Source organism: Dromaius novaehollandiae, chromosome W (genome assembly GCF_036370855.1).
Source record: "Dromaius novaehollandiae isolate bDroNov1 chromosome W, bDroNov1.hap1, whole genome shotgun sequence".
Taxonomy (NCBI): Eukaryota; Metazoa; Chordata; class Aves; order Casuariiformes; family Dromaiidae; genus Dromaius; species Dromaius novaehollandiae.
In genome coordinates this window covers 47,259,360-47,272,038 of record NC_088130.1, presented here as the reverse complement: position 1 = coordinate 47,272,038, position 12,679 = coordinate 47,259,360, and the positions used below count along the sequence as shown (strand labels likewise).

Below are 12,679 nucleotides of genomic sequence, written 5' to 3'. Positions count from 1 at the left end.
TAGGGTAACTTTTTAAAAACACTAAAATCCAGGATGCTGCACTGTTTCTGTAGTGCTGTTCTAAAGAACAGGTCTGTTCAGACCATTCTTTTGGTAGGTATGTTTCTCACACCGTGTTGTGAAAGAAATTTCCATTATCCTCTAATGTCATTTCAGCAAACCTGCAATCTTGCAAATGTAAAGCCTGAAACAAAGCGATATCTAGAGAAATCAGTTCAAATGGGAAAAAGGAATGGACTCCATCTTCCTAAAGAAGTGCAGAATGTAAGTATGGGTTCTTAGATTGTAAAGCAAAGTGAAAAAATTGTTGAAAGGATGAAATTATGGTTGTGTAACTAAACTATTAAGCACATATTTGAACTTAGTTCTTTTGGAGCTTGCTTAATTACTGCTCTAATCTTAACTGTCTGTTCTTAGTCCCACATCCATCCTCTAAACTTCAATCATTTAAAGGTTTTTAAGTTAGTTAGATTCCCACAGTACTCAGTGGATAGAGAAGGTGTCGCCTGTCTTAGGTTTCTTTTAATCTGAAGGACTATCTGGAAGAAGTTTGCTATATCTTCTGATCAGAGAAGACACCTAAATTACTGAATTCCTTGGATTCCTAACCAAGAGGCCTCTTAACCAAGAGCTTCTTGGATTCTTAACCAAGAGGCCTTGCAAAAATGCGAACTGTGAGTCCAGGCTTCAAAGTGTGTATGTCATGATCATTGCAAAGACACAGCTATTTTAATTTCAAATATTAGCCAACGTTGTAAGTCCAAGATTTTCAAAGATGCTAGTGATTTTGGATAACAAACTTGAGGTAGCTTCAAGGGAGCTCAGGCAGCACTGAGAATCTTGGCCCCATGAAGGGAGGATTTGCTCAAGCATATTAAAGCTGAAAATCATGAAGTAAAGTTTTCGCATTTGAGATGCTGAAATAATTCTCCTTAAATTCTGGCCTGTTATGTAACAGTCTAGATTTATGACTCTTGAATAGATTTCCCTTTGCTGAAAACAATCATTCGTCATGCACATCCTTCAGTTAGTGGGACCATTGTCTTATATGTATTTACATTCCGTAAAGGCAGCTGATTCTTCTAGAAGAACTTTTAAATGCTCTGTAAGCAGACAATAGATGAATTACATTTAAGTAAAATCTTGACTAATGATAGTCTATGCCAAATTTGTATTTGTGTAGTGTTGTTACTGGTAAATACTGTTTACGTGAACTTGACAGTAAAGGGCAGAGACATGCTGTAAGATATATGAGAAAATGTTTCAGAGAAGTGAAAGGATTTAGAAAAGATTTTTGGAATGCTCTTCTACACCATGGCTCTATTCTCCTCCTTTAGTCTTACATTCACAATCCCAAAGGAGTGCTTTTCAACTGGTTGCATGCTTTTTATTCCCTCGATTCCCCTTGATTTTAGTGGATATTTTTATATTCAAAATTAAGCTTTTCAAATATGAGAAAATAACTAAATGAAGGCACATAATGCTATTCAGAGAAGTTTTTAACATGGTCAGTACCCTCTGAGTTGAATTTTTTGAAATGTTTTGAAATGTTATTGGAATGGTAGCCCCGCCCGGGATTCATTGGCAGCAGTATTGCTCAGGACCACAAGAAAATAAAAAGGTAAAAGTGAGCCTGAACCTTGCTAGAAAAAGTGAAATGCTATTCATGTGTAGGTTAGTAATTGCCAAGCATTCTAAGTTTGTTTTTCGAGTAAGTTTCAGTTTATATTTGATTTAGGAAATAAAGACAATGAAGAAAAAATTGAGTGAGCTGTGTATAGATTTTAACAAAAACCTGAATGAAGAAAACACATTTCTTGTATTTTCTAAGCAAGAACTTGGTGAGTAGTACACTTGCTTTTTTCATTTCTTCAGTTCTCCAGTTGTATTAGAGTAATCTTTCTTGGCCCACTGAGTGATAGTTAGATAAAATGGAATCCTGGCTGCATTCCAGTCTTCTCTATTTCCTTGTTAATCCTTCCCCAAGGTTAGTTCAGAATTACCCTTTGTAGAGTTAAGTTCTTCATAGACTACGGCTTCCTGGACTGTTTGCCTTGCATAAATTTAGTGTATCTGGCCTGCTTTTTTTCATAACTTTACTTTTCTCTGCCTCTTTTTGTCTGTTCTCTGCCATCAGGCAACCCAGTGTGTATTTTGTTCATTACAATTATCTGAAAAACTTTTCTATCCTACAAGATAGTTAAGCTACTTCAATCATTTAAATGCTGGTTTAAAAATTTCATGTGATAGGGGACTTGGGGATTCATTATCTGAGGGGCACAGTATAAAATGTTCTTTAATAACACTAGAGAAGATATTTTAAAAGCCATATTCAATTTTAATCTAGCCCTACATTTATTTCTCTTTTGCTCACAAGTAAAATGTTACCAATTTTCATTTTGCTTGGTTTTGATTTGAATAAGTATTGGCAAATAGTTGTAAAAAGAAGAGTTGTTTTTCTGTGGAGACTCCTGATGTTAAATTGAGTTGTAGCAAAACAAATGCATTAATCTCACAAAATGAGAGGGGGGTAGCTAATTCTGGTGAACATGGTTTATTAAATTATGTTCCACAGAAGGCCTTCCCGATGACTTTATTAAGAGTTTAGAGAAGACTGTGGAAGACAAGTATAAAATAACTTTGAAGTATCCCCACTATTTTCCTGTCATGAAGAAGTGCTGCATTTCAGAAACCAGGAGAAAATTGGAATCTGCCTTTAACACAAGATGCAAAGAGGTACCTCATATATCAACTGTTCTACCACAGGGTAATGACAGAGTTGAAAAATGGAGCTAGCTGTTCAAGTGTTAGGTTTGAGCTCTATATATCGTCTAGCACTACTAAATCAAAACCTGTCAGTGCAGTCTTTAACGTTTCCTCGTTCCAGTTTATTGTTATGGATGAAGACTGTAGGAGCTGATGATCTGCGTGTGTGTGTCAAAGTTTCACTGGTGCTGTTAACAGAAGTAGGATCTTGTTCTGTTGCCAGATTTCCCTACAATGTAATCTGCAGCTACTTGTTGGCACTTTCCTCCCAGAGGAGGCTTTCTGAGTGTAGCTTCTGAAGTGGGATTCTTTAGAATGAAAGGGGTTGTTTGAGTGCACATTTTAATTATGAAATGCAGGTGAAATGTGAAATAAATGCTGTTTTTTTAAAAAAAAAAAAAAAAGTCATTTAATTATCTGAAAAATAGCTGGAAACATGTCTTATAAAGAGGAGAAATCATTTCACAAATAATTTGTTTGAAACTGATGAGAGCAGACACCCAGATAGGCACAAAATAATGAAAAGAGTAGAAAGGATAGAAGAAGTGTCATTCAAGCAATTGTACCAACCATTCGTTAGAGAACAATGGCAGAGTTGAGCTTTTATACTTAAAGTGCTGGGAAATGTGAAGAGTACAAGATAAGATAATATGGCACCAAGAACTGAACACTGTGTTCGAAAGCTAGCACATTTAAAGGGATATGCTGTTAAAGCTGTGGGACCATCTTCAAACCTAGTGTTCTACACGTACCTTGTAAAAAGGTTTTTCCCAGTGAAATCATGCTTTTCCAGAAAACGGAGAATAACACAGCTATATTTTCAGCTTCTAAGGGACCCTCCTCTACATTTAGGCCAGGGCTTGAGTTTTTTGTGTTTCAGATGAATGTTATCCCTTCTCACTCTGACTGCTGTTGTCAGAGTGAACAAAATAAGGAAACTTGCAAACAAGCTTTGCGTGTTGGCCTAGTAGTCTGTCCTTACCGTTAGTCTTTGCAGTCTGTCTTCAGCAGGAACTAGCAATTTAAGCCTCCTCTAAGTTGTATCCCTGTTATCTTTCATGTGTTTAAATGATTGAGAAAGGAAATCAACTCTTTGTAACACTCAAATATTTCCTTAAAAGGAAACTGTATATCTTTTAATTGAATTGAAATAAATTTATTGTAATGGGGAGAATAATGACCCAGACTGATTAGAAAATGAGATTTTTAGCTGTCTGTAATCAAATGCTGCAACAAAAAATTACAAGAATCAAGCTAAACTTATATTTTTATATATGTAAGTCTTAATGTGTTTCATTTTAAATATTTGCTGTTCTTTATGATTACAGATGTTATTCAGATAATTGTTTTCATAACGTGCATTGGCTGGTTTGAGTTCACAAAATTGCCTTTTTTTCTATTTTAGGAGAACACCCAAATTCTTCAGCAGTTGCTTCCACTAAGGGCAAAAGTAGCAGAGCTTCTTGGATATAATACTCATGCCAACTTTGTCCTGGAAGTGAACACTGCGAAGAGCACAGAAAACGTAACAGCCTTCTTAGGTTTGTTTTTATTTATAAATAATACTTTTATTTTAGAGTGGCAACATGACTTCTCAGCCAAGATTAATTTAAATCCATAATTGGGTCACAGCATGCATCATTTTCAGATAGAAAAGGAGCTCTCTGTTGCCTCTGTTCTGGCATAAAATAACTGCTTTGGGGCAGCCAGTACAGATAAACTGCTATGTCTTTCTCTGCCCCAAAATGCAGTTATCCTAATTTGGAAGCAGAATAACATGTGCAGCATAAGCATAGGTTCAAGAGGCTGTGTCACAGTTGCAGCTTTTTATTCCCTTAAGTTAGCTGCAGGTTTTTTGTGTCTGCAGCCTTAGCATCTCTTTCTGTACACTGATAGAACCGCATTAAGTATAATAAAAGATGCAAGTCTGCTCCAAGAGAAAAGATAATTCTCATGTCATAAAAGGTTTTAGAGGAGCAGCTTATAACTCATTAAGGCACAGAGTGCCCTTTTTAGTAATCCACTTCTGTATTTGCCTTTCTATGCAAGTGTTTTCTGTTCTGGTTACAAGAGAATGAAACTTTTGTTAGAGGTACAAAGGAATTCTGATCAATGCAGCTCAATGATTTTTTCCACAACAGCTGCTTCTGATGGATGCTTTTGTAGGGCGGAGAAATTTTTACAGAGTACTTGCATCCATTATTTAAAAGTGAAGTGGCCATGCATGATCTTTTGATGAGTGACAGAGGACTGTGGGGCTAGAATAGTTACTTATGCTGTGATGACTTATGTGCCTGGGTATGATTGTTGTGACACCTGTGCATTCTGTGATATTTTAAAAGATGTATAACTCCTAGCTGTTTTTAAATATCTATATGTAAGTAGATGAATGAGGTAGTTATACCTGAACTGATGTTGCTGAGCATCTTACATCCTAGCAGGTGAACTCCTGAGCTGACTGAGAGGTTAATAGAAAGCAGATATGTGCTCGGCATCTATATAATTGTAATGCAGAATGCTTAGTTAATGAACGCAGTTTATTGAGTTTCCTCTCTATTCAAGGCAAAAAAGACTTCTGAAAATAAGTACTTCAGAATCAATTTGACAGCTACACTGCTCTAATTTTTTTCAGTTATTTCAATTTGGAGAAAGAATAGTAAAGCAAAAGCTCTTTGCAATACGAAAAACAGCACATGTTACTTGATGCTTTAAAAAAAATGTGCTTCTGTAAAAGCTATCTTTTACATATAACTAGTCCTGAAGTCACTGTAACAGAACAGCCTTCTCCACATTCATATGATTTTTCTTTTATACTGTAGTAAGGTAAAATTATTTTAACCTTTCTTTTTTTAAAACAACATCTGAGTGTTTTCTCAGTTTAGATCTTTGGGGGTTTTTGATGATGCGATCTCCACAAGCTGGAAAAAAAAATCTGGAATGACCTGAATCCTTTTTGAAGATAAAGGCCCTGTAATGGAATTTGATCTGAAAAGAGAGAGATTTTGAAAATTTTGAACTGCACAGTTCATGGCTTTGTGTGTAGTCATCCTGTTGACTTCATTGGGTCAATTCACGTGCATAGAGTTAAGTTTAACTTCCTGGAATTTTGCAGTTCCACATAATAATTAATGTTTCTTTATTAGCATGTCCTAAGACTGCTTAGTCTTTTTAACCAAGAGAATCATGTATTTATATTTCATAAAAATAAACACCCAAAAAATTATTTAGTGCAGCAATAAGGTGTGTTTGGTAGTGGTGGCATTCTGTGTTTGCACAGCAGTCAAGAAGTTCAAATATGTCTCCATCTTCAGCTGTAATTCTGTCATGTCTCATATGGTGTGAGTTTGGCTGCTGGTTTGGCAGTGCCATTTATCTGTATATTTGTCAATGAACTTATTTTTAGTTTTCATTTATAATTGAAATGTTAGAATTACCTGATTTTAAATGCATTCAAAATAGGTTGAACTTTTTTCTACCCAGTATATTTTTTTATTGTTCTAAGTGGGCTTCTACAACAATGTGCTGTTTCATTTGTTTTGAAACTGACACAATTCAAAACTTAATAGCAATTGTTGTTACTCTAATTTTTTACAATATAAGCTCATATATTTTTATATTCACAAGGATCATGTTTCACGGTAATTATTGTAAAAGGAGAATGTTCATCAAATTAATCATCAGCTTTGATTTAGTTCTTTTGATATGAAAGTCATTTGCTGTGCTTTTTCATATATATTTATGTTTTAAATTGATGTTCATAAGTTGATCTTATGTTCTTATGACTAGGAGAAAAAGCATTCTGTCTTATGCATGTAAGCTATAAACTGTCAGCATTTATTAGTCATGTAAATGCATATAGTGTTTTATAGCCTACCTAGAAATAGGATGGTAATATCTGAAGTTTGTACTCCGAATACAAATATTGAACATCAGTCTGAATTCTTAAGGAAAAAGAAAAGTGTTTGGCCATTCGAAAATACTCAGCATAGAAGGTAGGTATAGTATGAACTTTATGGATGCTTCAGTAAGCTTAAGTATTTTGTATCTAATGTAGGGCTTTCATAGTGCTGTGACCCTTTCTTGTCCAAGAAGAGCTATGCTGGAAACACTGGGATTATGAGAATTAGTTTCCTGTGGCTTTGCTAGTCCAGAAGCTAGCTATAGTATAGGCAAGAACTCTTCAGTTACTTGTTCTTTTATAGCACTTCAGCTGGGACTAGATCAGAAGCCACTTTGAAAGGTCCTGGAAGAAAAAGTAGTGGTTGAATTTTGTTTTACATTTCCAGGAACTAACAGTAATTGCAGTCTTGAGTTGCTTCTGCAGAAGCACATCAAGAGAACTGAGATTACATGAAGTAGAATCAAAGGTTTTAAGCCAAAGTGTCACTTTACATTTCTGATGTCTTTGAAAAAGTCTGAACTTACCAAAACCCTTCCCAGCACTGCTAGGCCTGTGTGCATTCCTGTGCTATTTGGAGCATGCCTACAACTAAAACTTGTTGAGGCAGAAAGCAGACAGTTGGCTTGCTGTTAATCAACAAATGGAAAACTCCAGCATCCACTTTTGGGACACATGCTTAAAGTTATACAGTGTAAATCTGAACGCATTTTGTAGGAATACATATTACTAAGGAACAAACAAGTTGATTTAAAGACAATCTTTGTTTTAGATGATTTGAGTAAGAAGCTAAAGCCATTGGCTGAGGAAGAAAGAAAATTCATTTTAGATTTGAAGAAAAAGGAGTGTAAAGAAAGAAGCTTTGATTATGATGGAAGAATCAATGCCTGGGATCTACATTATTATATGAACAAAACACAAGAGCTGAAGTACTCCATAGATCAAGAGAAGCTGAAGGAATACTTCCCAATTGAGGCTGTTACAGAAGGCTTACTGAATATCTACCAGGAGCTGCTTGGACTTGTATTTGAGCAAGTAGAGAGTGCTCATGTTTGGCATGACAGTGTCTCTCTTTATACCGTAAAGGACAATTCAACAGGAGAGACTTTAGGGCAGTTCTATTTGGACCTTTACCCCAGGTAATTATGACTTACTATTTTACTTAGGTGTTTAAAATGGAATTGTTCTGAGCAGGTTGCTGGAGTGGGTGGAAATTAGATGCATTTGGAAGTAAATACTTGTCCCACTGGCAAGGCTGTTTACTGTGTTCATTAAGTTGTCTTCTGGACTGTTTTCAGTTTGTTTACGCTTCCTTAGAGTGTAATATCACAGAATTTTTAAGCTGAGGCCTCAGTTTTGCTGAGTAAAATAGTTGATTCTTTATTTTTGTTATGTAATACTGCATTCCTTGCTCAGACTCAGTTTATGAAGCATTATAACTCTGTTCATTTTCTGTAATATTGCTCTCTAGCCAGTTGTCCATCCTTTTGTCTCTGACTTTTCTCCTAATTGTAATACCTTGTTTAACTTTGTTACTTTCATTTGTGTTGAATCATTACTTCAGTCTGTTCAGATTAATTATAGTCCAGTCTGCCAAGTGTTTCTAGCTTCTCTCTGTTCATCTGTAAACTTTATAGGTGTATTTTGTACCCTATTGTCCAGATTGCTAAAGAAAATATCAAATAGGTTGGGGCCAAGAAGAGATTCTTGTTGAACAAACCTTGAAACGTCCTTCCAGGTTCATCTCTATAGCTCTTCTTTAGCTATCAGAATCATCTGTGCTCTGTCAAAGGAGGAGACTGGACTGATTTGACGTGATTTGTTCTCAGCTAGACCTTGTTGGCTGTTTCTTTAGCAATTTATAAACTGATTGATACCTTTTTAAATATAAAATGGTATAAGGCTTCTCTGGGTAAAAGGAAATTAGCTTGGTTGGTATAAAAGTACATAAATTGGTCTTTTAAGACAGGTGCTGGTTTTCTTCTTCACCTGTTAGTCTGCTCTCCCTTTTCTCCATATCACCCATGAATTGCTGAAGATATTTGTTAATAGGATTTTTCTGACTTAACTACTCAGTTTTAGTAGTAAGAATTTCCACATCATTTCTCTTTAAACTTTTGGATCTCACTGAAAATGCAGCAAACTCTATTCTTTTATGTCCTGTAATAAAAGAAAAGCTACTGCTTCAGAGGGTGGAACCTAGTCCTTCTTGTTACAGTGTTCATGAGTAGTTCAAAAATAGAATTGACTTCAGAAGTGTATATACTTCTGATATCCAAATAAAAATCAAATGCTTGTAAATGCTGCTGTCAATCTTAAACTGATGTGATTTAAATACTGTTTTTCCCCTGTGTATTCTTAGCATGATATGTGATCATTCTAGTGAAAAGGTCTTGTTTCTTCATGTAAACCTTTAAAGCGACATCACCATCCCTGTCCTTGAATAGGCTTCTTGTTCTGGTGAGCAGGCTTACGGTGTTCTGGTGAGCAGGCTATAGTTTAAAGACAGTTCCTGATGTATTTTCTTGTACAGAGAGGGAAAGTATGGGCATGCAGCATGCTTTGGTCTCCAGCCTGGCTGCCTTCTCTCTGATGGCAACAGGATGATGTCTGTGGCTGCTCTGGTAACCAACTTTACACAACCAGCATCAGATTGCCCATCATTGCTGCGACATGATGAAGTGAAGACTTACTTCCATGAATTTGGTCATGTAATGCATCAGATATGTGCACAGGTTAGTGATGTTTCTATTCCAGTGTAAGACCTATTTCTTTCCCCACTGTCTCAAAGCAAGGTATAAGTCTATTTTGGTGGTTTCTAATTTCAGTAAAGTATGTGTGCATTTTTTGGTAATTCTTCAAAGTGGAAGCTTGGTTTTGTTTTTAATTTTCATTTAAAACTACAGCAGTAAATATTGCTTCTGAAAAAGTTTCATAAGAGCATACCCTTTTGCATTTGTACTTGAGAATACCTGTGACTAGTGAATGGAACCATGTATAAGGTAAAGAAGGTGCTCAGTGGTGGCTCCTGTTACAGCTCTTGGAAGGCTTTTTATTGTTCCTAGTCATGTGCTACATACTTGGCAGAAGCAAACAAACAAACAAAAAGGCTGCTGTCTGCAGGAATGCAAATGATTCGTGAATCTGGATAGTTATGCCTTCACATGAAGCATTTTGGCATTTAGTACTCCTTTTGAGTTATCGTTCTTGATATGAAGAGCATAAAACAGGTCTTGCCTGAGCCATCTTATTTTCTGCTCTCCCATCTGACACTTGGGATTTTCACTGTTGGCAGGAAGAACTGAAGCTAGGCTGCAGATTTCATATCAAGACCTCAAAAAAGTTTTAAATTTCCTGTTTTCATTTTTACTTACATTTAAGATTGATTCTGCCAGACGATAATAAATTTATTATAGCCCTAATGACAATTTTATGTTTCAGAGAAGAAGACAAGTTTCAATATTCTTTCACCAAAACTGTATATTTGCATCATTATACACAAGTCCAGCCTTTGTTTGGTGCTGCTGTGATCTCCTTTATAAAAAAGTACCAAATCATAAAATTTTAATTACTAGATTAATTAACTAGATTTTAATTCTTGACCTGGATCCTAGACACTGGGACCAAAGGGTAAAGAAATAGGGCCATGGAAATCCTATGTTAAATCTGGAGTTAAATAAATAATGCTCAATCGAAGTTCAGAGCAAAAAGCTAGAATTCTTTATATAATTTTGCATTATTTCAAGGATAGGAATGTAATGATAGTTTGATCATCTTCACCCCAAAACAGTCATTTCAGAGCTCAGAAATTAAAAAATAAATTCTGTTCTCTTTCCTCAACTACCTAGAAGCTCTTGATAAATGTGACACATTCAGCTTTCGTGCAAAATTGACCACAGAATTTAGGTAGCCAACGAAAACACGTATGTGTTGCTCTTCAGGGCAGCCCAGCCATCACCTCCAATAACTTAGGTATTTCTTCACTTGCTGTGGAATTGCAAACAGGTCAGGGAGGCCTGCTTTCAACTGCCTGTCTCACTGCTGAAATGGTCTCTGTGTGTGTAAGCGCCATGCTTGGTGCTGCTGTATTTCATGTAAAGCATTTAATGGACTAATAAACACATCTGCAAATAACTTCCCTGCCCCACATAAGCACATCCTGTCCTCTCTCGAATTAGTGTGTGCCAAACAGTGTCTCGTTTCATACGTATTTTTGTTGTGGTTTGGTTTGTTTTTTTTTATGTGTTAAAACTTGACATTTAAGGATGGGTCCTCCAGGGTATGGGGGGGATCTAACTAGGTGGGAATGTGTGAGCAGCAGATGAAGGTCAGCTTTTGGAGAATGGTACTCCTTGTAAGGCAGTGGGAGCTGCTGGGAAGTGAGATACCAGGGCAAGGCAGAGATCTGTTTATGACATTGGGGAAGGGGAGCTGTTCAAGTGCCTGAAACAAACATCTTAATTTTTATGGTTAGCATGGTGCAGTTATGGATAGGTGGATGAGTATATCTGGAGGCCAAGACACACTTGCATTCCTCCTGTCTTTTCCTCTAGCCGTTTCTATCACCATTGCTTCCCAGCTGTTTCTTCCTAGCTTTTCTTCCTACCTGGGATTCAGCAAGAATAATAATAAGGGGCAACCTGTTCCAGCCAAGAATTTGGGTGACTAACAAGTCAAATGTTTTTTTGCCTTTCTGCTGCTCATGAGATGGAGCGAGATGCATGTGGCATAGCTGCCAGTTCAGTGGGTATCCTATATGATACATGATTTTTTGGTAGCCCTTCAAGAAAATAAAGTCAAGATTTACAGCTCTTTCAGAGGGCATTTGATTAACTGGGATTTTTTTTTTATTTTAGCACCTGAAATTTTTTGTTAGAAAGTTACTGGGAAGGGGAAAAAAATAAAAATTGGGTTGGCAGGAGGGGGTGGAAGCTATTAGAAGACAAGTCTAGAGTGAGACCAAATAATTTCTGTTTGTATTTGAACATCTGGCTTTCAAAAGTGACCAATTTATTTCAGAACATAATCTTATAAAGATTTTTAACTGCACAAAATTTTTCTTCAAAATTAGTATCTGGGGGGCCTTTTAAAAGCTCTGATGTGATTAGCTTACAGAAGGAAGATTGTCGTATCAGTGACTGAATATCAGATTTGGAGACCTTTCATCCCTAAAGCTGCCAGGATTCATTTATTTTAGGCCATGTATCACTGGTTCAAAAAACTGTGCAGTGTGTTATTCTCTCCCTCTCCCTCAGATATATATACACACACACACACCCCACACACTTTGTGAATGAAGAAAGTTTTTGGAGCTGAACAGGTTAAGTTGATCAAGTAAAATCTTTGAATCAGTGCATTAGACCTGTAATACAATAAACAGTTTTTGGTGTATAATTGGAGTTTATTTTTTACTTTGATGAGGTAATATAACAAAATTCTGTAACAATTTATATCATTGTCATAAGACAGCACTAAAACATTCATATTGCTGTCATAGCCCAAGAGGTGAAAGGGTTATTATTAAGAAAAATGGAAGTGTCATTTCACACTGATGGAGAATGCACTAAATAATCATTGAATAATCCATTTTGTTGTTTGGTAATAGCCTAAATATCTGAATTTGTGTCCTCTTTTCTTCAAAGTTCAGTATTTTTTTCTTATTATTGACCTTTTGAAATGATTCCTTCTGTTGTGATTAACACTGAAGTTTTGGCATCTGAAAGTTTATATCCTGCTAGAAATCCTATTCTATTTTCATTTAATACAATGACTTTCTCTTCTAGACTGATTTTGCTAGGTTTAGTGGAACTAATGTGGAAACAGACTTTGTAGAGGTACCTTCACAAATGTTTGAGAACTGGGTATGGGAAAAAGAACCACTACAACAAATGTCAAGACATTACAAAGATGAGAGCCATGTTGCAGACACTCTCCTTGAGAAACTTGCTGCCTCTAGACTGGCTAATACAGGTATCTTTCTCCCCTCTTCCTCCCCCAGTGTATAACTGTGTATAT

General features: G+C 36.1%; 1 protein-coding gene across 1 annotated transcript in view; it reads left to right on the top strand.

Annotated features, from left to right (window-relative positions):
* NLN (neurolysin) overlaps window positions 1-12,679 on the top strand; it is a 39,635-nt gene that overhangs the window by 20,838 nt on the left and 6,118 nt on the right. Inside the window, exons 4-10 of the mRNA XM_064499939.1 lie at window positions 157-264; window positions 1,739-1,841; window positions 2,576-2,736; window positions 4,172-4,307; window positions 7,437-7,803; window positions 9,198-9,399; window positions 12,448-12,634. Of these exons, the coding sequence (XP_064356009.1) occupies window positions 157-264; window positions 1,739-1,841; window positions 2,576-2,736; window positions 4,172-4,307; window positions 7,437-7,803; window positions 9,198-9,399; window positions 12,448-12,634 (1,264 nt within the window). The remainder of the gene's footprint in view (window positions 1-156; window positions 265-1,738; window positions 1,842-2,575; window positions 2,737-4,171; window positions 4,308-7,436; window positions 7,804-9,197; window positions 9,400-12,447; window positions 12,635-12,679) is intronic.